The sequence below is a fragment of the Nyctereutes procyonoides genome, unplaced genomic scaffold, assembly GCF_905146905.1.
Source record: "Nyctereutes procyonoides isolate TBG_1078 unplaced genomic scaffold, NYPRO_anot_genome, whole genome shotgun sequence".
Lineage (NCBI taxonomy): Eukaryota > Metazoa > Chordata > Mammalia > Carnivora > Canidae > Nyctereutes > Nyctereutes procyonoides.
Genome location: NW_026575044.1, coordinates 27717205 through 27743187, shown reverse-complemented (window position 1 = coordinate 27743187; position 25983 = coordinate 27717205). Strand labels below are relative to the sequence as shown.

The window sequence follows — 25983 nt, the reverse complement described above, 5'->3', positions numbered from 1 at the left end:
AGAGGTAGACTTACACGCATGGGTCCACTGTCCACCATTTAATATCAAGAATGTGGCCCTTTCTTCACATTGAATCCAGGCTTCCTTTAATAAGCTTGTATCTGAGAGGACTTCATATCCTCATTTCCTCCTTTCTGTGCTCTTGAGGAAAAAGAACATCTAGAATAATTTTTTTTAGAATAATTTTGTTACATGCTTGGTCCCCTAAAGGATTTTTACATCTAGGTATCATTGTTTTCCCAGTATTTCTTGCAGTTCAGTAAAGCCACTGGCAGTAGTTATTCTAAAGACTTCTGTCAGTATTTATCCAACCCCTCCAGCATGAAAAATTGGTTTTCTTAGCCTTTTATGAAGGGACATAGTTCAGTATTAAAGAATATACACCCATTTCCCATCCAGTTCTGTCTCCCTTATTCCCGTATCTGTTTCCCAACTCCAGCCAGGCTAGCCTGCAGCTCCTATTTTCCAGATAGAAATTCGGAGTTGTCAGTGGTTTATAGTCATAGCAGACACTGTGCTAACACCATAGAAAGGTGGATTGGTTACCATCTCCAATCTTAATGAGTTACCAATCAATTAGGATAGAGATAGCTAATCAAAATACAAGTCAAACTGCTTCTGGGATTCCGTACCCATAATAGTGAAATAGTTAATTCTGCACAAAGAGCAGAAAAAAACTTCATAGAGGAAGTGCTATTTGGACGAACCTTTAAAGAATGAGAATTCTCTATTCAAGTGTAAAAAGTGTCAAAAGGACATTTTAGGCAGAGAATGTTTGCTGAAGGTGGAGAGAAGATGCAGTGTTTTATGCATGTACATGTGTGCGTAAGACCGGGGCATATATTAAGATTCAAGGCAGCAGAAGAGGGACAGTCATGTTTTAAGTAATAAAAGCTATAGTATTCAAAGAAAGATTATTTTAGTCTAGAAAAGTTAGCCTGATTTGGGTCTTTGGCCAAATAACCATGCAAATTTAGTGGATGGTGAATAAATATTTATGAAGCATAATTTAATTGAAATGCTATTCAAACTAGATTTTTTAATATGGTTAAGATTCAGGCCAAGAAGAGGAAGATGGAGATTTTGAGTAAAGTTAATTTTTAGTGTCCTTTTGATGTTCTAACATAAAGCTTTGTGTCCCTGAAGTCAGCAGATACTGAGTGCCTACAGTGTGTCAGGTGATGAGCTAGGATTTGGGGATACAGTTACATAAAAACAATATAGATTTCCCAGTGGAGACCTATTCATTCCTTTACTACCAAAGTTCTCCTTGATACTTGTATCCAAATCATTCAGTTACCTTTTTTTCTGGCTTCCCTGAGTACAAAGCAAAGGTGGAACATGGTCCCTGGACAAAAGTAGACATCTCCCCATTGAGATGGCCTATAACACTGATGGTCACTCTGTGCATGGGAGTATCTGAAACATTAATGGGCTGTCTAGTTTTCATACAATTAAGGTAATCAAGCAAGTAGGGTGCCTGGGTGGCTCAGTCGCTTAAGCATCTGACTTTTGATCTCAGGGTCAAGTTTAAGCCCTCTGTTGGGCTCCTAATTTAAAAAGGGGGCTCTTATTAAAAAAAAAGATCAAGCAGCTTCAAGTTTTTCTGTTCTTCAAACGAAAGTACTTTTTCTAACCTATTTTTTTTTCTGAATTATATTTTTAAATGTACGGTTTATCAGCCATGCAAACACTATAAAAAAGGAGTGTCAGAAGTCACTGTCAAATGCTTGGGCATGTTAGAATTGCATACCTGAAAAAAAAAATTGCTTGGCAACTATGCAACATGGCTCTGCAGATTGGGTTTTTTCCATCCTGTAACCATTACGTCATTCAGACAGGTTGCAAATTACCTCTCTGTATTTGTTACACCCTTCCAAAGGTTTGATCTTGCCCAAGTATTAACACTCATAAGCTTTTATGAACCAAATTATTTGACAATAAGAAGCATGTATATGGGAAACTCATGCCAACACAATTTCCTGCAGTTGCTCTTTTCCATAAGAGGATCATTCTCCACTTTGATTTCTTCTAGATTTCATTGTATGACAGTTCATAGAGGAACTTTAGGTAACTGCATAAGGAGCCAAAGTTTAATGAAAATGTGTATGTCAACTCTAAAATTATATGTGATTGTGTTTAAATCCAATGTTTAAAAAAAAAAAAAACTCCTGATTTTTTTTAATTCCTTTTTTTTTTTTTTTAATTTCCCCTATGGTCATATATTTGAATCCCTGAAGAAAATAGTCATACATTCCTCGTACTAATTTAGATTTCTCCTAATAGAATCATCTTAGAAAAGCAAAGCGTTCTGGGATTAACCTGTAAAATATAAAATAAACCATTCATTATAGAAGAATATTCTCTCATGTATCACAGTCTGCATGAATGTTAAATGGTGGTTCTTCCATAATTGTTGGGGGCTTATTTTGATACTACACTTGACCTTTTGGGCTTTTTCTGGCCACCAGCCCTCTTCTCTGGGAGCTAGGCAAGTAGAGAGTGTTACTGGCATTGGTGAGAGCTGATGGACTAGATTTGAGGGTGAATGGTGATAAGGAGCTCTCACCTATAAGCCTTGGAGAACAGGTGAAATAACAAAGATCTAGGAAGAACCCCCAGTCCTAGGGACAGTGACCTCAACCACAAAAAGAGCAACCATAGAGAGTGGTCCATTGTGTAGAAATAGACTGTGAGTTTGTGCTGGTCAATTCATACTACATCTTACACTATAGAAAAAGCTTCTTCATCAGCTATGATACATAGAGTTCGCATAGTGGCCTGGGCTGAATTGTTGGTAGAATGATATGGGCAATGATTCAGTAGTCATTCCTTGAGAAAATGGGAAGAATGCTTTAGGTCTCTTGCCATTAATTGCATTTTCCCTTAAAATAGATATGTCCTAAAAATTGGAGCTTAAAAATGAGGTACTTGAGAGGCTTTTGAGTGGCTCAGTCGGTTAAGCTTTCAACTCATGATTTCAGCTCAGGTCAGGGCCTCAGGATGATGAGATCAAGCCCCACATTGAGCTCTGTATTCAGCAGGGAGTCTGCTTGAGATTCTCTCCCTTTTCCCCTCCTGCCCACTCACACATGCTCACATTCTTGTTCTCTCTCTCTCTCTCTCTCTCTCTCGTTCTCTCTCCCCCCGCCACCCCAGAAAGAATAATTCTTTTTTAAAAAGTGGCATGCTTTTAGGCACTAAAAATGCTTTAGGCATTTTTCTAAAAAGACACTTGTGCCCAGAAATAAGCCTTGGTTCTCTACTACCTACCAAATTAAGTTGCTTTTCTTCTTAGCTTTGAAAGATTTGAGGAGTTACTGCAACCAATCATTTCTAGCACCTACCCCTGTATCTCCCTGCCCTTCTCCTACATTTGCCCTAAATCCCCTTTCACCAAATGTCCTAATTCCCTCTTTGTTTGGAATGACTTCTTTGAGGGCCATCTCCAATACCACCTTCCTCCTTTTCTTCCAGATGGGAGGACTCCCTGTTTTCAGTTTTCAGGGTTCTACAAAGTCTTAGGGTTGTTAATTCTTATAACCTCAGCATCAGAGGTTATTAAGCTCCTTGAAGAGTACAGATGACCATGCAAGTTGCACTTCATCTGAGAATATTGATTACTCTTTCTTGGCTTTTTCTTGGGTAAAATTTTGAACTAATGCCTTTATATTTATGTGCCTCTGCCATATACTTGAGCACTTCTAGTTTTATGTTTTGTTAGTTTTCCTATTTCTCTGATCTCTCAAAACTAAGTTACTTCTTTAAGTAAAATCCAATTCCTCAATAAATATTTGTTGGTTTATTGTTTTTCATTGATTTATAAAGTGATATCCCTGTATGTCACCAGGCATTTCCATACAGACAGACATTTCCTTAGCATAACCAAAAAATTAGAAATGAAACCCATTTTTTTATTTTCAGGATCTCGCCACTTCCTCAAGCTTCTCGTAATTAAAATCTTCCCTTTTTACATAGTCATCTATTATCAACACTTTTTTTAAAAAAATTATCCATTGAAGTAGAGGAGGTAATACAAAACAATGTGAAAATACCAAGTGCACAAGTAAAGAAACTCTGTCCCCTGATGTCACAGCTTTACAGAAATTTGTTTTGATTATCCTAAGAAGAAAACCAACCCTTCAGAATGGGTTTCATATGTACCTCTCTAACTTGTTTTTCATTTATGAGAAAGACTTTTTGTGCTTTCTTTTCTCCTCTGTCTGGAATGCCAAATTCTAACTTTAGTTCTATTCTGGGAGTCAAGCCATTGGGACATCCTACTGCCAGTTTCAGTATCAGACTTTCTGGAAGCCGGTGACCTTTTGTCTTACACACCACACCTGCCTATCCAAAATCTTCTACTTCCTTCATTCCTGATGCCTATGAAGAAGTCACATCTTCTTGTATGAAGCTGGATATGTCATACAGCTTCTTGTGGTAAAATTTGAGCCCATTACCCTAAAGTTAATCACTGGTGTTAGGAACTAGAAGTGAAACCAGGCTCCTAGCACTGGATTGTCAATTAGCAGATGAAAAGACAATTGTTTTGTTTTGTTTTTAAGATTTATTTCTTTTAGAGAGCGCAGGTGGGCACACTCAAGATGGGGAGAAGCAGAGGCCCAGCAGCAGGGCGGGGGTGAGGGTTAGGGAGAGGAAGGGAATCCTCAAGCCAACTCCACGCTGAACATGGAGTCTGTTTCAGGATTCAATCTCACGACTCTGAGATCATGACCTGAGCATAAATCAGAGTTGGATGCTTAACTGACTGAGCCACCAGACACCTCTGAAAAGAAATATTTCAGACCAACAAGATAATTCTTCACTTCCCACTTCTTTTAATTGGCTGAATCTTTTTCTGTATCAGTAGGCAGATTTAAAGTTTTGTATTTTCTCCTAAAAGCATTAAAATACAAGATGACAATTTATAGGGTAATTGCCCTTTGGTTGAAAAAAAAAAACAACTAGAAATAATCCAGCTATAGTTCAATGTCTTTACATTCTTGTTTTCAACTGAGAGTTATAAAAGTTTCTACAAAAATTTTCAAATACTGCTCTTAAGGTATCAGCTCTCTTCTGTGTGTTGTAGATTTCTATCCATTATAATCTCTGATTATGTCTCTAAGATTTACCTTTTATCTAAGAATATTGATAACTAAATCTTAAGAGTTATTTCATATGTCATTTTTTGCTATATTGGTGTTCCTTTTGAAAAATATTCTTTTTATTCTTCCATGATTTTTTGGAAGAACTCTTTTTTTTTTTTTTAAGATCTTATTTATTTATTCATGAGAGACACAGAGAGAGGCAGAGACATAGGCAGAGGGAGAAGCAGGCTCCATGCAGAAAGCCCAATGCGGGACTCGATCCTGGGACTCTAGGATCACGACCTGAGCTGAAGGCAGATGCTCAACCACTGAGCCACCCCGGCATCCCTGGAAGAACTTTTAAATGAACTCCGTACACTCATCTTAACATCTTAATATCTGATCAGGTTTTTCTTAATGACAGATCTCACTTTTAACATTGCTCTGCAATTTTCTTAATAAAAATCCAATTTAAAGATAACATTACCCTTTAAAAAGTATTCTTGGGCAGCCCCGGTGGCGCAGCGGTTTGGTGCCGCCTGCAGCCTGGGGTGTGATCCTGGAGACCCGGGATCGAGTCCCACATGGGGCTCCCTGCATGGAGCCTGTTTCTCCCTCTGCCTCTCTCTCTCTGTGTCTATGAATAAATAAATAAAAATTTTAAAAAAAAGTATTCTTGCTTCATGGGGTGCCTGAGGGAATCAATTAAGCATCAGACTTGATTTTGGCTCAAGTCATGATCTCAGAGTCATGAGATTGAGCCTTGCATCGGGCTTCAGCACTCAGCGAGAAGTTCCCTTAGGTTGTCTCTCTCTGCCCCTGTCCCTATCCCTGCTCATGCACACTCTCACTATTTCTAAAATAAATAAGTCTTTAAATAATTTTTTTAATGAAAAATACTTTTTTTTTAAAGATTTTATTTATTTATTCATGAGAGACACAGAGATATAGGCAGAGGGAGAAGCAGGCTCCACACAGGGAGGCCAATGTGGGACTCGACCCTGGGACTGTGGGATCACACCCCAAGCCAAAGGGAGACACCCAACCGCTGAGCCACCCAGGTATCCCTAAAAATGAAAAATGTTCTTGAAGGCAGGTTATAAGCATAGAATGTTAGTGCCTTTGCAATTTGCGGCAGCCTTACAAGATTTTTATTTTTTTATTTTTATTTAATTTCTACAATATTACTTTCATGTGTGCAACATAGTGATCAGTACTTATATACATTATGAAATGTTCACCATGGTAAGTATAGCTCATCTGTTGTCATGCAAACATTACTGGTGATATTTCTTATGCTGCACTTGTCATTTCTATTACTTATTTTATAATTGGAAGTTATAAGGTGCTTCAGAAAGTTTTATAGCAAAAGAAAAAAAAGGTTTTATAGCCTCTGAATTAGTAAAAACCTTAGTGTACGTGTCAGATGAGAGACCAACCACATGGTTTGGCAAGGCCTTGTGATATGTCCACTGATAGTCTTCAAAATTCATCTGCCTGAATAGTGACGGCTGACACATTTCTTTTTCTAAAAAGGAAGAGACAAAAACGTCCTTTGACAGCTTACTCTGTGTGTGGAAAAGGGAAAGGATGGGGTGCTTTTCAGCACTCTGAACAATTCATATAAGCCTTCTCTGTCTACGTCTGTGAGAGTTGAAATCTTCCTGCTGATTATTACTCCTTTTCTTCTTTATGAAATCAGTTTGAAAGTTACTTGTCTTTGGGACTTACTTAAAATATGAATAAAAAGTTTGACATAACTCCAAACAGTGGGAGGGAGCAGGAAGCTTGGTTAAGGACCGTGGGAATTCCAGGGAACAAGCTCACTTAGAGCTGGATTTCTGCACTCTGGATCTTTGTTTTTGCACTTGTGACTCAGGACAGGTGAAATAGACAGTGTCCTAAGTTCACTTTAACAAAGTGAAATAATACTGTGGTAACTGAAGCTATCAAGCTGCTGTTCGTGCCAGGAAATGTGGGAGATGGCTATGAAAGCAAAAACAGAGCTACTACCAACTTATTCATATTTATGTTGGACTAGGAAAATGCAGCTGAACTTGAAGATTTTTAAATTCCTTTAAAATGTTAATGTTTCAAAGCATTATTTCACAGTTGCCGTTAAGCTCTTCAAGCCTTGCATTTGTGTAGGTAGGGGGATTTCTGCTGACATGCTGGAAATCTGTAACCCTGTATTCTGCAGCCTCACTCCTTGTTAAGAAGCCCCAATGTCCCAAAGGGGAATAGAATATTGCCTTCAACGTGAAGTGAGAGCTTCAATTACAGACATGGTTCTGCAGTAACACCAGTTCAAGGATTGACAGGGTCAAATGCACACATAGAGCTGGAATGATCCTGATTATTGCGTAAAAACAATATTTTAATATGAAAGATCTTTAATAATTCAACTGTTGAAGGTGACAGAACACACAGGTCTGTTGCTGAGTATGTAAATGGCAGGAGCTCACGGAGGAATTCGTGAAAGAGCTGTAATTCAGAAGGGGCGTGTGTGCCCCTGGGAGCGTTATTCCAGATGCAGCAACGTAGCTTCCAACAAACTACGACCAATGATGGTGATGGCTAGAAGCAAGAGCGCTGGCAAAAGTCTTAGTCATATGAGAATGAAGCATTATTGTCTCCTCATTAGCATAAATATCAAATATCTCTTAAAAGAGAAGTTGGTGACAGAGAATTAGAGAATCATCTAATTTTAGAGCTTAGAGATCTCTCCAAACCTGACGTTTTGCAGATAGGAATACTGCTGGCTTAGAAAGGTATAATGACCTGTCACAGTCTATTCAAGATGATTAAGGCTTAGATCCAGGGACCAAAAGTTCAGTTCTCTATCTTTCTCTGCCCACTTCCTGGTCCTATTTGATACTACCTTGAGAGAAGCTTTGTCAGAAATCATTTGCCTGTAAAGGAAGATATAATCGTGTGGAAGTGTCTGGCAAATTAAGGTTGTCATTCTTCTGACCTTTCATCAATACCAACTAAGATGGCAAAAAGTTGTAATTGAATCCAGTGAGTGATATAGGCATTTTTGTTCCTTGGCCTGTGAGAACATTAGATGGGCAATTTGAGTAGTTCTTTGTGGCAAAACCCAATATAGCTTAATGTCTTCTGCACAGATTATGTCACATTTCTAGGAAAGTACTAGGAGATTTTGATACAATAATATATATTTTTATATATACATCAGTATGTAAAACTAAATTCTTACAAGTGTGTATATACTAAAACTTGAAATCATGATACAGAACAGACAAATGAACTATCTATTCTAAGATTCTCCTATGAATAGGAAACATAAGCTGGCACTCCACCCTTGACATGAGTCTGAAAGGTTCCTATGTTCTCTTGCAGTTTATTTTGTGACTTCTTACAGAATTATAATCTAGAAAAATTTCCAAACTTTCTTTGAATTTCTACTTGTAATTTCCTAGAAGTGGAATATGGGAAGAGGAAATATTTAAGAAATTGAAGTTCAGGTCAGAGTCTAATTCCATTTCTGTTATTTTTAGTAGCTGGATGACTTTCTGAACTTTTCCCAAATCTGTAAAATAGGTTGGTGGTGATGAAAATATTTTAGAGAGGTTTTAAATTTAAAAATAGACATGAAAGCTTTAACAGATTTTACATAAATGTAGGCATTTTCATTTCTTCTTGGCATAATATATAAATTAATATGTCCTTTTTGGTTATCTGAACATTTCCTGTTAAAAATGTCAGTTTATCCTGATACTAATGTAAAATCAAATCCTGGAATCTGGTAGAAATGAGATTGTCATTTCATGCATTTCATGATCCCATAGACTTAAATCTTATATCCTTGACTCTTTTGAATGTAAGAATTCATTTTTGAGTTCTACCTTCATACAGTGTCTCACCTATTCATTTTGAATTCCTGTCCCCAAACCTTTTAGCTCCATTATGTCACTTCTGATGTATAACAATTGGAAGCATTCTTTTTTTTTTTTTTTAATTGGAAGCATTCTTACAGCTGTAGGTAGAGGCATAGCATGGCACTCTACAAAGAATAGTTTCCTATTTTCTATTTCCTCATCATTTTCAAAACTTGCAGACCTTCATAACTGCAGAGTACCTTGAGTTCATGGGCTCATAGTATATGGCCCATCATAATCTTGTTAATAAACACAACATTCTACAATTTGGATTGCTTTTACCATGGTGTATTATATTTAGCCTTTTGAGGCTTATCTTTCACTTCTCTGCAAATTTAGTTTCCAGGTGGTTCTTAGTTTAGAGTTCTTGTTAATTTTTACCCTAACAATTCTTAAAATATGTAGCAGCTCTTCCTGTACCCTTATTTGGGACTTGGTAATGTTAGAATCTTGGTATCACCCAGCCCTTCTTGGGGCTCAACTGCTACAACCTGTAAACCTTGATTTGTTGACCAGATATTAAAGGCCACACCATGCCAGGTACTATATTAAAGGCTTATATACAGAGGGAATCTAGACAGATAAAGTGTAAGCTCTCTTGAAACTTACATTGCAGTGAGAGGAAGGGAAACCACAGACCAATATATGAATTAGTAGAATAGGCCTAAAACAGAATATGATGGAGAATTACTTCAGATAAAGTCAGATGATACTAGAGCATAGAAAAATTGACGTTGCAAGAGAGACTAAAGGATACTTGGAGTCATGACCTCAATGAGAAGGCGAGAGGATATGTGATGTAGCTAACAGGAGAGTTAGCCTTTGACAGAAATCAGAATACAACAGCCTGTTCAAGTTATGCCATGGTTATAGTTTCCTACCCCAACAAGAACTCTTGACCATGTTCTTAGTAGCAATGATTAATTTCAAAGCATTCTTTTTATGATGTCTCTTGGGCAGTAGACATTTGGGGAGCTAGAAGTTGAGAATACCCAGATGGACATATGGGAGCAGTCTCAACAAATGTGAAGCATAGTTCCCAAAGTCAATAAAAGATTTCTTTAAAATATTCAGAGGTTCCTTTGACTCTAGAAGTATAACTATGATAGAATACCTTAAATGATCACATAATGTACCATATACTGCAGATACTAATACGATCTCTTTCTACATTACCTGTTGGATAAAAATTACTCCACTTGTTTGATGCTTATGTGGTTCTGAAAGCATAGAGGTGGGAAAAGCTGAGGGTAAACAGATTTTAAACTGTGCCATTGGCAATCTAATAAAAAAATTGTTTAGTGCACAAGATTTTAGACACTCAAAAAAATGTGAAAATTTTCCAAACATGTTTTTTAAGCTTAAAAGAATCATAAAACAAAAGAAAACAAAGTTGCAGACAGTTTCAGAGTATAGGTATAAAAATCATAAAGTATTTGTGGATCTAAACCAGCACTGTAATAAAAACATGTTTTTTAAGCTTAAAAGAATCATAAAACAAAAGAAAACAAAGTTGCAGACAGTTGCAGAGTATAGGTATAAAAATCATAAAGTATTTGTGGATCTAAACCAGCACTGTAATAAAAACTTCAGTAAACATCACCATGTAGGACTTACACTAGGAATGCAAAGATAAGTCAACATTGGGAAACCTATGAATGTGATTGATCAGTTCATAGATCAAAGGAGGAAACATTTTTATTGTCTCCATGGTTGCTCCATTTTTATTGTCTCCAAAGGTAGTTGGTGAAATTCAGGATCCCTTCCTGATAACAACCGTTGGTTAAACTCAGAAAAATATTTCCATAGTATCAGGAATCAGTAGCCAATAACAGACTTAGAGGAAGAACAGAAGATTATCTCATTTAAGAAAAAAAGTAAATATATACGCATATATACCTCCACAAAAATATAGTACAAAAGTATCATTTTATTTTTTTAAAGTATCATTTTATGTATTATTTGTCCCTAGGAAACTGAAAAGAAACAACTGTGATTTTGTTAGAATTCATGAGTTAATTCATGAGTGTTTAAAAATCAAACAGCCTAGATAAAATAAACATCTAGAAAGACCTAACTACTGAAACTTAAAATAAAAATTCTTAATAGACCTATATAATAGGAGATGGAATTTGTAATTTTTAAAGAATCCTAAAAAGAAAAGCACAAGCCCAGATGACTTCAATTATGAATTCTACCAAATTAAAAAAAAAAATAACACCAATCCTTCACAAATCCTTTCAAAACATTCCAACTTATTTTGTGGGGGCCAGAATCAACCCACACCAAAGATATGACAAGGAAACTACAGACTAATATCTCTTATGAATATAGATGTACTTTCTCAACAAAATACTAACAGTGGATCTGGCAACATATAAAGGGGATTATATGCCATGATCAAATGGGACTAAAGAAACCAATATAATATATCATTTAATAGAATAAAGGACAAAAGCCATGTGATAATTTTAATAGATGCAGAAAAAACATTTGACAAAATTCAACACCCTTTTATGTTACAAAATACTAAAGTAGGAATAGAAGGGAACTTCCTCAGTCTGATGGTACTATCTAGGAGAAACTTGCAGCTAATGTCATACTTAGTGGTTGAAGAGCTGGATGCATTGCCCCCTAAGACCAGACAAGGATGTTCATTGCCAGTGCTTTTATTCAACATTCTACTAAAGATTCAAGCCACAGCAATTGGGCAAGAAAAATATGCATTCAGTGTAGAAAAGGAGTAGACTCGTCTCTATTTATAGATGTCATGATCTTACGTGGGGGAAAAAAATCCTAAGCACAACCAAAGAAACTATTATAATTGCTAAATGAGTTAATCAAGGTTGCAGGATATACAAGATCAATACCCAAAAATCAATGGTACTTCTGTATATTAACAATGAACAATCTAAAAATAGAATTAAGAATACATTGAAAACATAAAAATTTAGGGGCACCTAGGTTGCACAGTTGGTTAAGCATCTGCCTTCAGCTCAGATCTTGATCCCGGAGTCCTGATCAAGCACTGAGTCAGGCTCACTGCTTAGCAGGGAGTCTGCTTCTCCCTCTCTTTCTGCCTGTCCCTCTGCTTATGTTCTCTCTCTCTTTCTCTGTCAAGTAATAAATAAATAAAATCTTTTTTAAAAAATTTAGAAGTGGAAGCTTTATATACTGAAAACTGGAAAACATCATTGAAAAAAATTAAGTAAGACATCCCATGTTCATGGATTGGAAGACTTACTATTGTTAGTTAAGGTGGCAGTATTTTCCAAATCTAGATTCAATTCAATCCCTATCAAAATCTTAGCTGCCTTTTTACAGAAATTGATGAGCTGATTCTAAAACTAATGTGGAAATTCAGAATACCTGTTTGAAAAGGAAAAGCAAAGTTGGAGAACTTCTGCTTTTGATTTCAAAACTGACTACAAAGCTATAGTAATCAAGACTATTACTACATAAGGATCAATCTATAAATAGAATTGAGAGCCCAGAAACCTGTACATTGATAGCTAATTGATTTTCAACAAGAGTGCCAAGACAATTGAATGGAAAGTATAGTTTTTTCAACAAGTAGTGCCAGGACAACTGAATAGTCACACGCAAAATTATGAAGTTAGACCCAAACCTTGCACCTATATATACAAGAAATGATTCAAAATGGATCATTGACCTAAATGTATGAACTAAAACTACAACTTTTAGGAGAAAATGTAGGTGTAAATCATGATCTTGGATTTTAGGCAATGGTTTGTTAGAAATGACAAAAGCCCAAATGACAAAAAAAAATATCCTTCATCAAGGTAAAAATATGTGTTAGGCCACGTGGGTGGCTCAGTCAGTTAGGAGTTCTGGTGCTTGATTTTGGCTCGGGTCATGATCTCCAGGCCTTAGGACTGAGCCTTATGTCAGGCTCCCTGCTCAACAAGGAGTCCACCTAGGATTCTCTTTCTCTCTCTCCTTGTCCTCTGCGCATCTCTCTCTCTCTCTCTCTCTCTCTCTCTCTCTCTCTCTCTCTCTCTTTCTCCCTCTCTCCCTCTGTCTCTTTAATAAATAAAATCTTTTTTAAAAAGTAAAAAAATGTATGCTTCAAAAGATCCTATCAAGAAAGTAAAAAGACAATTCACAGGAGGAAGTATTTGCAAATTAGATACCTGATAAGAGACTTGTCCCTAAAATGTAGAAAGAACTTTCACAAATAAATGGAAAAATAACCCACTTTAAAAATGGGCAAAGTATTTGCACAAACATTTCTCCAAAGAAGATTTATAAATGGCCAAAAAACATGAAAAAGATGTTTAACATTATTAGTCTTTAGGGAAATCAAATCAAAATTTACACCTACTAGGACGACTATAATCAAAAAGACAATTATCATTAGTGAAGATGTGGAACTAGAACCCTCATACACTTCTGGTGGGAATGCAAAACAGAAAACAGCTTGCCAGTTCCTCAAATGTTAGACATAGAAGAGGTGTACCGTATCCCAAGAGAATTGAAAACTTTAAGTCCACACAAAATCTTGTAGCATTGCTCATCATAGCCCCAAAGTGAAAACCCAAATGTTCATCAACTGATGAGTAAATCAATAAAATGTGGCATATGCACAAATTGGAAATTATTAAGCCATAGAAAGGAATGTAAAGTTCTGATACATACCACAACATAGATGAACCTTGAAAAGATTTTGCTAAGTTAAACCAGACACAGAGGCCACATATTTTATGATTCGTTAATATGAAATGTCCAGAATAGGCAGATCCATAGAGACAGCAAATAGATTAGTGGTTGGTTACCAGGATTGGCTGGGGTGGGGGGGGGGAGTGACTGCTAATGGGTATGGAGTTTATTTTGGTGATAAAGAAAACCTTCTGGAATTAGTAGTGATGGATGCACGATTCTGTGAATATCTTCAGTGCCACAGAATGGTATACAATCGACCTTTGAACACATGGGTTTGAACTGCACATATCCATTTATATGTGGATTTTTAAAGATAAGTACAGTACAATATCATAAATATAGTTTCTCTTATGATTTTCTCTAGCTTTATTATTGTAAGTATACAGTATTTGAACAGAATACATCTATAAAACGTGTTGACTGTTATTGGTAAGGCTTCCAGCCAACAGTAGGATATTAGTAGTTTAGTTTTTTGGTAGTCAAAAGTTACACACAGATTTTCAACTGTGTGGAAGGGTCAACGCCCCTAGCCCTCATGTTGTTCAAGGGTCAGCTGTACTTTAAAAGGCTGAACTTTGATATGTGACTTATATCTCAACAGAACTGTTGTTTAGTATATAACTAATTTTTAAAAAGGTAATCTATTTTCTATATGCCACAAATGACAAATACAAAATAGAAAGGAAAGAATAAATGCAATATAAAATTTAAGACAATTTTGAGAAAGAATGGAAGTTATTCTACAGATAACAACATACATTATAGAGTTTAACAGAGTATAAACTTAACCAATGGGACAGACCAAAATAAATTTAAGTCTAGGAAGAGACCTAAATGCATGTATTAGGAAAGCAATAAATAGTAAAGATAATGCTTTTCCCAAGTGGGAAAAATATAGATTATTCATGAAATGATGACGTTCAACACCTAGCTGACTTTAACAGTTGGCATTTGCTGTTGAAAATAGCAAAAAATAATCCTGGCAAGCTTAAGCAGAGACAAATTTACAGGAAGAATATTTGGTAGCTCAGTCAGTAGGAAATCAAGCCAGACCTGGGAATAGAGCCTCCCTTCTGCACTGGCCTGGGATGCCTCTGTGTTGCTGTCACAGGACTCTAGATCGCACCAGTGCCACCATGACTAAATTCTAAGAGTCCCTGTGTATTTTTGTCACTGTTAAGACCCTGAGACCCAGGCAGAGCCCAGGATGCAGGCCTGCATCTTTATTGCTGGGTATGGGGAAAAGGATATCTGCCCACCATTGGTACTGTTGTGGGAGGCAGGGCACTGTAGCATCAACCCAGACAGGAAGATGCCCAAATGTTGGGGAGCCAAAAATGACAGATTCTCACTAACATTTGGAGTAACTAAAATTAGAGTCATCCTTTATGTCATGGACTAAAATAAATTCTACATGAATTCAGAATGTAAATGTGAAACTTGAGACCATAAAATACTTGAAAAAAATATATGTGAATATTTATCTAATCTTGGTTTGGGTAAGTTGCTTAGCATGATATAAAAATCAGACAGCCATTAAAAATGTCAGTAGAGACCATTAAACGACCTAGAAAAGGGAATCAGTCTGTTGGATTAAAAAAAAAAAAAAGAATGGTATATACTAGAACATTAATAGTGGTTCTCTTTAGGTGGCCTAGAAATGTTTTTTTCCTCCCTATCTCAGGTTTGTTTTCCTTTCCAAAAGGTGTTACTACTTTTTAAATTTAGGAAGTGAGTTGGTTGGTTGGTTTGTAAGTATACATAGGTATCTGGATCTTTATAAGTACATTTTATGCTAAATGCTACAAAAGTAAGAATAACTCATCAAAAAGTGAGTAATGAGACAATTGTGTTTAGACATCCCCCATCTCATAAAAATAATGTTCAAATGGCTATTGGAATTTGCTGCATCTGGGGGCACTTCAAAAGGAAGACCTGAATAATTGAATTGTGACCATAAGAATGCCCTCCAAGATCATGATGTTTCTCTTACCTCCTCCAGTGTTTTTTGTTTTATTTTGTTTTTAAGAGAGCCCATCTGCTTAAGTAGGAATATACTAATTTGTGCTGGCTGTTGGCCTCTAAGGGACAACCTCACAGATGCAAAGATTCTAGAGGCGATACTTATTGTGGTCTCTATTCCATTACTTTATAGTCTTACCTACGAACAGTGAGCTGCCTCACCATTTCCTGTTGAGGCAGCCCTTAGGTCCCTGGTACCTTGTTTGATCTTGGATTCCTATCTCAGGGAAAGATGCTCAATATCTATGACCTAAGAGATGCTGGCTTCTTCTGTAAAGGTGAATCTCACAAATGGAATAAAGAGCTTCTCATAGAAACCTTGATACCAGAGGTTGAGGGGAGTCCTTCATGTTCTAGAAAGGTTGCCATTGGCACATTATAGAAACAGACTAAGAGATCTGGAGAAGGAAAGAGAATACAGCTTATTTCCATAATGCAGCTTATTCTCATTCTTGCAGCTCTGTGGCTTTTCCTCCTTGTAAAAGAAAAATAATCATTCTGGCTTTGAATTTCTTTTCTAAATGACTCTAGCCTTAACTATTAAGAAAATATGAATCAGTAAACATGATCTTGCTGGGATTTTCTAGTGGAAACTATCATGATGTAAGAATTCTTCATAAAAAACTATATATGAAAGACTAATCCTTTTTTCTAGAACCATTTCCTCAGGGGACTCGTTGAACATTGCTGTTATTTTTATTTCTCAGTCATAAACAGCATGACTCTCAACTTCTGTAAGTTTCAGAGTCTCTGTGTCTTCATCCTTCATGTTAATATAGGACCCCATTGCTCTGGCCTGGAATTAAATTGGTATACAACTGTTTTTGGCATTAGATAGTTGAGTTATCCAGTTTCACTTAAGTTATTTTTCAAGGTGGATATAAAACAGGTTGGTCATATTTGTATTTGCTGTGGGTTTTTTGTTGTTGTTGTTGTTTTTGTTGTTGTTGTTTTTTAGTTACACATTTTGTGAGAAGTTTTGCAGTTGTCCTGCATTTCAACTTTGTTTTTCTTTTACATCTATATATTTTGATGACTTGGAGGAGGTAGCATCTAGATGGAAGAAAAAAAAGTTTCTTTTTTTCTGATAGAAGCTCTTACCTCAATTTCCTTTATCAAAGTATTTCTGTTCACTGTTTGTGGGATGTCAACTGTTTATTGAACACTACATCAATTCCATAGAGGTTAGGAGTGGGGAGAGCTGTGTGGAGGCGTGATCTCTTCTCCTCTGGCGCCTGGCCTGAGTGAGTGCAGGAGGTGGGCGCACACTGAAAGGAGCACACAACTGGGGGGTGGGGGAGCTTCCTGCTCAGCAATCTTCAGTAACACCTGGCCACAGTCAGATTTACATCAGCATTTTTCTCCTCTCTTTCCAGGAGCTGCCTATTGCCAGTTTATGGACATGCTCTTTCCAGGCTGCATTAGTTTGAAGAAAGTAAAATTTCAAGCAAAGTTGGAGCATGAGTATATTCACAATTTTAAGCTTCTGCAAGCGTCGTTTAAGCGAATGAATGTTGATAAGGTAGGAAACTAACCTTCACTTTGTAAGATGCATGGTCTTTCCTTAAAATTGTTTTTGGGCCAAAATGCAAAAATCCAAAGATGTATCCATAGCATATGTCTTGTTACTGTCAAAGTAGTTTGGGGTCTGTACCTAGCATAAAGCATTCACCCTCACTTCCCATATTTGTAGGAGTCTCTTATTTTAGGAAGTTTCTAGACTTTACAGCTATTAGATTAAAAACTGTAACAGTAACTATGAAAGTTAAAATGTTGTTACCTTTTTTTAGCATTGCAGATGAAAAATTTTTGTTTGCCAGATGCCACTGAGGTTCTTTGTGTCTTTTGTGCCTTTGGGGAAAAGGCAGGTTACAATGGAAATGGCATGGGTTTCTGTCCCGGTCCAAGATCCTAGCAAGTTAACTTGAACTCTTTGAGTTACTCATCAATAAAGTGGGACTAAAGCCTCTTGTCCTGTGGTTATGAAATAAAGGTGAGAATGCAGAGTGTCCAGCATAGTGTATACACTCAAATTTTTACTCAGTGTACATAAACTGTCCCTTTTCCCCCTTTAACTCTTACAATTTTGTCCTGGCAGTGTACAAATGAAGTAGACTGAAGTCCTTTCTTCCCGTGATAAAGGGCTATTGCTGAAGTCCACTCAGGCTCTTCATGCTTCCTGTTATGCAAACACATGTATAGTCCATATTCCTTACATAGGATATATTTTTTAGATGGAATGGTTTTGGGAAGAAATGAATTTTGAACAAGGGGAAAGAGAAAAAAACAGGAAAACCAGAAGACTCTTCTTTGCATCAATAGTAGCAATAGATAGGCCTTGGAAATGAAAATTTTAAATACTGTTACAAGAGACAGGTTAAAGGAAAAGAGAAAAGTTTGCTGAACTGTACATATTTATGATATAATTAATATCTTCCTAAATCAAAGCATTCTTATCAAAATATTAAAATCTTGGCTTCTTATTTTCTCAGAATTTTTATTTCAAAAGACCTACCTCTAACAGCTCAACCTTTTGGAGTCTTTTCAACTTTGTCCTGTACTGTGGTTAATTTCTAATTAACTCCTTCCATATGTGTTGGAAACCAGAGCTACATAGGGTCTTCTTACTTATTAACAGTATTCCTTCTCTATAGGTTTCTGTATCCTTCCTCTATACTAGCTTCTAGATCAAAAAGAAAAACATTCATAAATAGCTGTGCAACAAATTAGGGAGCTCCATATCTTTCTGGAAGCATATAGAGAGAGTAGATAAGCCATTGTTAAGGATGTCAAAGATAAAATTCTGGTGGAAGGAGATTGGCCTTGATCACCTTTGTTGGCCTGTCTGGCTTAAAACACTATGATTCCACTCAAGAGTCCTTGGGAAGATAGTGGTTCCTGTGCATGTTTGTCAGTGTAACAGCAGGTGGGAAGCATCTGTGTGAAGATTTCCTTGCCACCCCAGAGTTTGAACTTATGCCCCAAGCACTTTGATTTTGATAGGGAATGTGAAATTAAGTCAACAGAAGTAAGTGCCTCCTTGCAATAGTTAAGGTGGTACCACCATCTAAAACTGTTGTTAAATTTTCACATTTGGCAGAAACCAGAATATAGTAGCATTTAACTAAAGGGCTTTATTCCCTAAGAAAGCACTTACTAAAAATCGGTATCAGAGAGGAAGATAAACTGTGAGATGAGAGACAGTTGACTCTGGGAAACAAACGAAGGGTTGCAGGGTGGTGGTGGGGGGGCACATGATGTGATGAGCACTGGGTGTTATACACAAATGATGAATTATTGAAAACTACATCTGAAACTAATGATGTACTATATGTTGGCAAATTAAATTAAATTTTAAAAACCTTAAATATATTGGTATTGGCGCAAACAAGTTATAAATCAGAAAACATGAAAATATTTAGCACAATAAAAAGTCAAATATTAAATGCATGTGTGGAAGGAATTCTTCTGTGTGGGCAGACTTCACTGAAGTTTGGGAGGAGAGAGAGCTCTACACCCAAGTCCTCCCTCCCTGAAAGAGTCTTCACAAAAAATGTGGTCCCTTCCCAAAGTTTGTTTCTCTTTGTTTGTTCTATACTTCTTTTCAATTTTTGCTTCATCAAAAACATTTTTGAAAAAGATTCATTGCTAATGATTTAGTTTAGTTTAATGGGTGGCCTAAAATGCTTCAGTTGTTTTTTTCCTTAAAGTAGTCATTGATATTTGAGATCTTTATTTTTAAGTGATCCTGAGAATCCATTTTAGAATATCAGTGGTTTCTAGTTCCTGAGTGGCAAAGCCTTGCTGAAAATTTAATGTATATGGCTTCCATTCATACGATTACACAGTGAAGCTGTGTGCTTTAAACACTAGGCTTGTGTCTGAATTGTGTACTTGTGATAAGATTCACTCCTTAGCTTTCTAACTCTCATGGCCTACATTCAGCTAGGATTCCCAAAGATGAGGAAGTCAGAACCTGGTAATGGCACAGTCTGCATAACTAAGTCCTTTTTTCCATTTTCCTTCAAAAATAGCTGCCCACTGAAGTAAAGCTAGTCAGTCACCCCATATTTCTTCCTGTCATAATTCTGAAAGTTCCTGTACAGCCTCTAATGGGAATACCTATTGGCCGTCTTGTCTGGGTTGCCAGTAGAAAGGCCTACTCCATGAAAAGCTGAGATCTGTCTCAGAAGTGGAGGTAAATTAGGTGTACCTCGTCTTCCAGAATGCCTTCAGTGACCTCCCTAACCAGACCCCATCTGTCCCTCTGCTCTCCCATGGCACATCAGCTGGGCTCCTGTGTAGCCCATGGACTACTGGGCTCTGTATTGCAGGCAGTTGTTTTGTTTTTTTAAGACTTATTAGGGACAGAGAGAAAAAGTGAGGAGGGACAGAGGGAGAGAGAATCTCAAGCAGACTCACTGCTGAGTGCAGAGCCCAACATAGAGGCTCCACCTCACGACCTGAGATTGTGACCCAGCCAAAATCAAGAGTCAGACACTTAACTGATTGAGCCATCCAGGCAACCTACAGGCAGTTCTTTTTAATGCTTGTTTCTCTGTCTTGTGTAAAAATAAAACAACAACAGAAAACAGGGAAGTTCATTTAGCCTCATACAAACCATTAGATAAGTAAATGTTTGCATTGATTTGAGTCTTATTCATTCACACTCTCTGGTAGCTATAATCCTTACAGGAGTTTATTCCAACACCGCTGGAGCAAGTGGTAAAAAGAAATATGGAAAATCCATCAATCTTGAAACAGCACAACATCCCAGGCCCATTTTTGCAGGGAGATGCTTGAGTAATTAAATACATCATGAAGAGGATCAGCCCCTCTTGACAGCTAAGGGTATTCCTTGTTTCATCTCATTTGTTCAGAAGTAGGCAATAAATCACAAGAACCATCTACAGCATTTTAGTTTAACTTTTCTTTAATATGATGGGGGGAAAAAGGTGAATTCTAGAATATAGCTGGTCAAGAAGCTGAGGGGGAAACCAGTAGTCTGTAATTGTGGATGCATAGGAAATAGTTACAGAGAACACTTTAGTTGTGTTAAATACCCCCAAACAGGGTCATGACTCACAGAGATTTTATGTTGCAGGTGATCCCAGTGGAGAAGCTGGTGAAAGGACGTTTCCAGGACAACCTGGATTTCATTCAGTGGTTTAAGAAATTCTATGATGCTAACTATGACGGGAAAGAGTATGATCCTGTAGAAGCACGGCAAGGGCAAGATGCAATCCCTCCCCCTGACCCTGGCGAACAGATCTTCAACCTGCCGAAAAAGTCTCACCATGCAAACTCCCCCACCGCAGGTATCAGAACAGTGAAATCGGACACTCTCTTTCCTTTTAGAAAATGGCTCAGGTTCATCTGTGCTTTCCTGTGTTTGGTTGATTATTCCCAGCAGTCTCTTTATGCCTCTGGATGGTTTTTATTGTTGTCTCTCTGACCACGTTATCTTCCCAGCAGTGTCTTATCTATAATAAGTCTAATGATCATGATTAGACTACTAAAAAGGCAGAGTTACTCACCTTGATCATTCAAGCTGTGTGTTAAAATAATACTCCAGGGATAGATTTCATTTTCTTGGTATGTTTTTCTGAAAAATATCAAGTCTGTTTAGATTTCAACTGAAGTATTTTTACTGCTTAATTGCTGGCTATAGAAACAGAATATGAACCAATTTATGTTTTTAAATATGAATAATCTATAATCTTTGAAAGAAAAGTTATGAAATATGCATTTTGTCTCCTGTATGGTCAGTGCCAATTTTTATGTGATAATACTCAGCAAGACCTCATTTATTCAGCTCCAAAAGTGAAGTCATAGGGGATGAATACCTAGAACTTTAAAGTTCTTTAAACTTTTGTGGATAAAATCTTTCAAAAATATAAACATCCTTCCATAAAAAATAGACTTCATCAAGCAGGTAGGTGTTCTTGTGCAATTGAGGTCATTATTTTTTTTATATAAATTAATTTTTATTGGTGTTCAATTTACCAACATACAGAATAACACCCAGTGCTCATCCCATCAAGTGTCCCCCTCCGTGCCCGTCACCCATTCACCCCCACCCTCCTCCCCTTCCACCACCCCTAGTTCATTTCCCAGAGTTAGAAGTCTTTATGTTCTGTGTCCCTTTCTGATATCTCCCACACATTTCTTCTCCCTTCCCTTATATTCCCCTTCACTATTATTCATATTCCCCAAATGAATGAGAACATACACTGTTTGTCCTTCTCCGATAATTGAGGTCATTATTAACACAAGTTATGATACTGTACAGTTAAACAATGAAATCCTCAGAAACTACTTGTTCCATCCTAAAAACCAGTGTTCACACTTGTTAAATCAGTAACATTAATATGTAAATAATACAAATTCCTTATTTATCCCCAGCCTCCAATCAGGATGGATAAGAGGTGGTTAGAAGAATACTAATACTTAAAAAACAAAACTAATACTAAACATACTAAGAAGTATGTTGCATAGGCTAGAGGTGTACATTTGTGAGGCTTCCGTATACCCATGTCATTGAGGCTGAAAGGGGAGCCTCTAACATTGAATGTTTGGGTAGAAAAGGAAGGATTTGCACCTGAGCAGGGAAGATGCCAGAAAGATTAAAGGAAATGAGGGAATGGCACATCAGGAAGGGAACAGACTAGCCAACATGTCTAAATCTGTGGAGGAGTCAGGTAAAATGAGGACTGAAAGAGCCCATTGGATTTCCAATTTAGGGGTCACCCAGTGGAACTATGGGACCCAGGGTGAGTTAGAGGAATTGGAGGAAGAGTTTAAGGTAGCATAAAAATCCAGTGTTGAAGCTATAAAATGAATGAGCTTATAAAAAAGAAACGAAGTGACACAGATTTCTGGGAATACATACATTAAGGAGCAGAGGAAAAAGAGGAAGCTGAGAAAAAAGATATCAACATTGGGAAAAAAACTTGGAAAACTCAGAATCAGAGAATGAACAGTAGGAAATTTCTAGAAAGAGGGATCACCTGCAATGCCAGAAATTAACTGTGGAGAGATCAAATAGGATGAAGCCTGCAAAGAGGCCAAAGGTACCTGACTCTTAGGAGGGGAGGAATGATCCTTGAGAGAACTGGTCTGTTAAAATGCTGAGTGCACATACCTGCTGGACTGCAGAGACTGGACAAGGGCATGACCTCACAAATGGCTAGGTCATGCAGTAAGTGTAGATTCCACCTTCACCAAATTCATCAGGAAACAAGTTGAGGAAGACTGTTTGGTTGTTGTGGGGAGAAGCTGACAGCCTCAAGAGGTGAGATTGGAAAGAGCTGGTGTTGTTCTTGATCTGTTGTCGTTTGCTTTTAGGACAAGGCACAGTAAGCAAGTTGGTAAGAGGGGAGGAAGGTCCGTGGAGAAGAAATAATTGGTGATAGGGAAAAGGAGGGGAGATTTGTGGAGCAGGACCTTTGAGCTGGAAGGAGAAAATGAAGTAAGTCAAGGGTGTTGATAAACATTCAGACAGGAAGGGGAATTTTTATTTTAACAAGTGCTGGGGAGAGGTTGGTAAAAAGCCACAAGAAATTTGAGGAACAAAAATGTACGGCAGTTCAAATTGGCCTTCCAGTTTGGTCAGAAACTTCGACAGTGTAGTCAGTGGGGGGAGAGAAAAGAAGAGTGGTGTGTTTTGTCCAATGGGGGGGATTTGGTGGGCAGATGCGGTAGGGGAGGAGGACATGGACGGGAAGGGAAACCCAGGGTAGCTGGCATTTCTCATCTTAGGGCCTTTTTCTTTAGCTGTTAATGATGTACAGATTCAACTCAGCTGCCACTCTTTTTTTATTCCCCAAGTTTTTTAGTAGTGAAATCAGACAGGCCGCAGAAGTTTGTTTTTTTTTTCCCCCACAATCACAACATGTCCCTGTATTGGTACCACTGCCCATGGTGCTGCCTTGGCTTTGTTTTCTAGCAGTTCCCCCACTGGTCTTTCACAGAAGCCACAGAGAAGTGTGTGCTATTTTGATAGAATGTCCATAAACCTGAACGAGAAACATATTTCTTCCAGAGCCTAAACTCTTGGGTGACAAAGCTCAGGAAACACGGTAAAGTCAACAGGTAATAAATAGGGTTTTTAATGTTCCAGAAGGCAGTAGTTCTTTTTTTTTTTTTTTTTTTTTTTTTAAGATTTATTTATTTATTCAGAGAGAGGCAGAGACACAGGCAGAGGGAGAAGCAGGCTCCATGCAGGGAGCCCAGTGCGGGACTCCATCCCGGTCTCCAGGATCACACCCTGAGCTGCAGGCGGCGCCAAACCGCTGCGCCACCAGGGCTGCCCAAGGCAGTAGTTCTTAAGACTCATGTTCCTCATACCTTGACCACGTTCACCTCATTGGTTTTCATGAGGGAGAAAGGATATTTTCAAAAGTCAAACCAGTCATACCCTTTTAAACAAAATAGGTTCTGTCTCTTGGACATTGTGGGATGGAAAAATTATACTGCGGAAAAAATTATAGCAAGGTATACATCACATGTAGAACATTGTTTTAAAAGTTGTATGTGATAGGTGAAAGGCTCCTATAAAGTAAGTTGAGGTCATATATCCAACTCTTGGGAATACAGCCAAGAAAATGGAAGCCAAAATGTCTTCCAAGAGTCAAAATAGGTGTTATAAAATCTGTGATACAAAATGTGTAATTATAATAAACATGGGGATATGGTTTCTCAGCACATAACTTACTTAGGCAAGGAATACACTTATAGCAATAAAAAGGATAAACATCAGTAAAAGAAGAGCCAAAAGACTTCAGAAAGCTTACTGAACACCCTGAATGCTTTATTATGGAATCAGGTAGGTCCATGCCTCTCTGTATCCTTCAGTATCACTAGGACACCAGCCTGTATTAATTGATACACTCAGAGTTTCCTTCTAATTCTTAAGATTCTGTTTCATTTTCTATTGATAATCCTCTCCCCCATGAATTACTTACAGTCTCTAAAGTGGCCTCCCTGCCTCTGATCTGAAACCATCCAAGGCCATCCTCTTTATATACAAGACTGATTTTGTTCATCCAAAATTTAAGACAAAGTGCTTGATGCTGAGGTGTGAGCGTCAGCTTTCTGGGAGTTCTCAGATCTATATCACAGTGATCTGACAGTGATGCCATATCAGTAACATTCAGCAGTAATTTTTGTTCCACCTCTAAGCCTTGTCATTTCTCAACCATCTGCATTAGTGGAAACAAGCAGTGGCTGTTACAATCAAAGCAAGAGATCGTCTTTATTTTTTCCTTTGGCTTTGGAATACTTGACTGGTTTTACAGTGGATTTCTTTCTCCCCAATATTTCCTTAGGCTAATATTAAAATTAAGTTGCATGTAACACATTAAGAACAGTAAGTAGAAGCTCCAGAGCATCTTGTGGCAAAGGGCCCATATTAGAGTGGAAATATGATCATGGAATGGATTATCCACATGTTGATAATTAAATACTATCTAAATCGGAAAAAAAAAACCAACAACAGTGTTTTCATCATACAGATGACTTCTGTAGCCATGCACCATGGGTTGTTTGCTTTTGTGTAAAATAGACGCATTCTGCTGCTACGAGAATGTGCTAGATTTTTCTGCCAATTCAATACAGACACAAAATGTCCTCCTGCAGATTCAGAGCAGCCGTAGAGCCCACTGGTGTCTTTCTGTAGTTGGGTGACTTACCTGGTCTAAAATGAGCTGCAGCATAAGCAGAGGCTGTCACATCAGGGTGACAATTAATTGGCAAGTCTTGTTCGATCTACCTTCTGACGAATCACATCTTGAATTGCTTTTGATCTACCAACAAGGAGCATGTATTAAAATACACATTTTCATAATGATAGATATCTTTTAAGTGCATATATCATTGTGAATCATGTTGTTTATCAGTTTATTGCAATGAGCCTTATTGGCAACTCAAGATAGCTGGCAGGGGCCCCGGGGGGGGGGGGGGGGACCAGTCATTAAGTGTGTGCACTTACAAAACTTAAAAGGAAATTTGAAGTTGCGGTTCCTATAGCAACCACAGCTTAGACACATTGCAAATTCACATATATTAATGTATTTAAATCAAATTCTCATATACAAATATAGTGTGATGGATTTAGAGTTGCTATGGAAATTGAGTGTGTGCTGTCTCTTTTCCTGAGGGACTTGAGTGTTCCAGCCTTAAAATGAGATCAATAGAAATATTGGAAAAGTGGCTTCAAAGAGCAAGCAACGTAAGTATAATAAAGGATTTGAACAATCATACTTAAATCCCTAAATGTAGATGTAAAC

The 25983-nt window shown here is 37.5% G+C and overlaps 1 protein-coding gene across 6 annotated transcripts in view; it reads left to right on the top strand.

Moving 5' to 3' along the window:
• Positions 1 to 25983, top strand: part of MAPRE2 (microtubule associated protein RP/EB family member 2) — a 153966-nt gene that overhangs the window by 102062 nt on the left and 25921 nt on the right. For all 6 annotated transcript variants that reach the window (XM_055324167.1, XM_055324166.1, XM_055324164.1 and 3 more), the window contains 2 exons: positions 17071 to 17216; positions 20799 to 21012. In XM_055324167.1, the coding sequence (XP_055180142.1) occupies positions 17071 to 17216; positions 20799 to 21012 (360 nt within the window). The remainder of the gene's footprint in view (positions 1 to 17070; positions 17217 to 20798; positions 21013 to 25983) is intronic.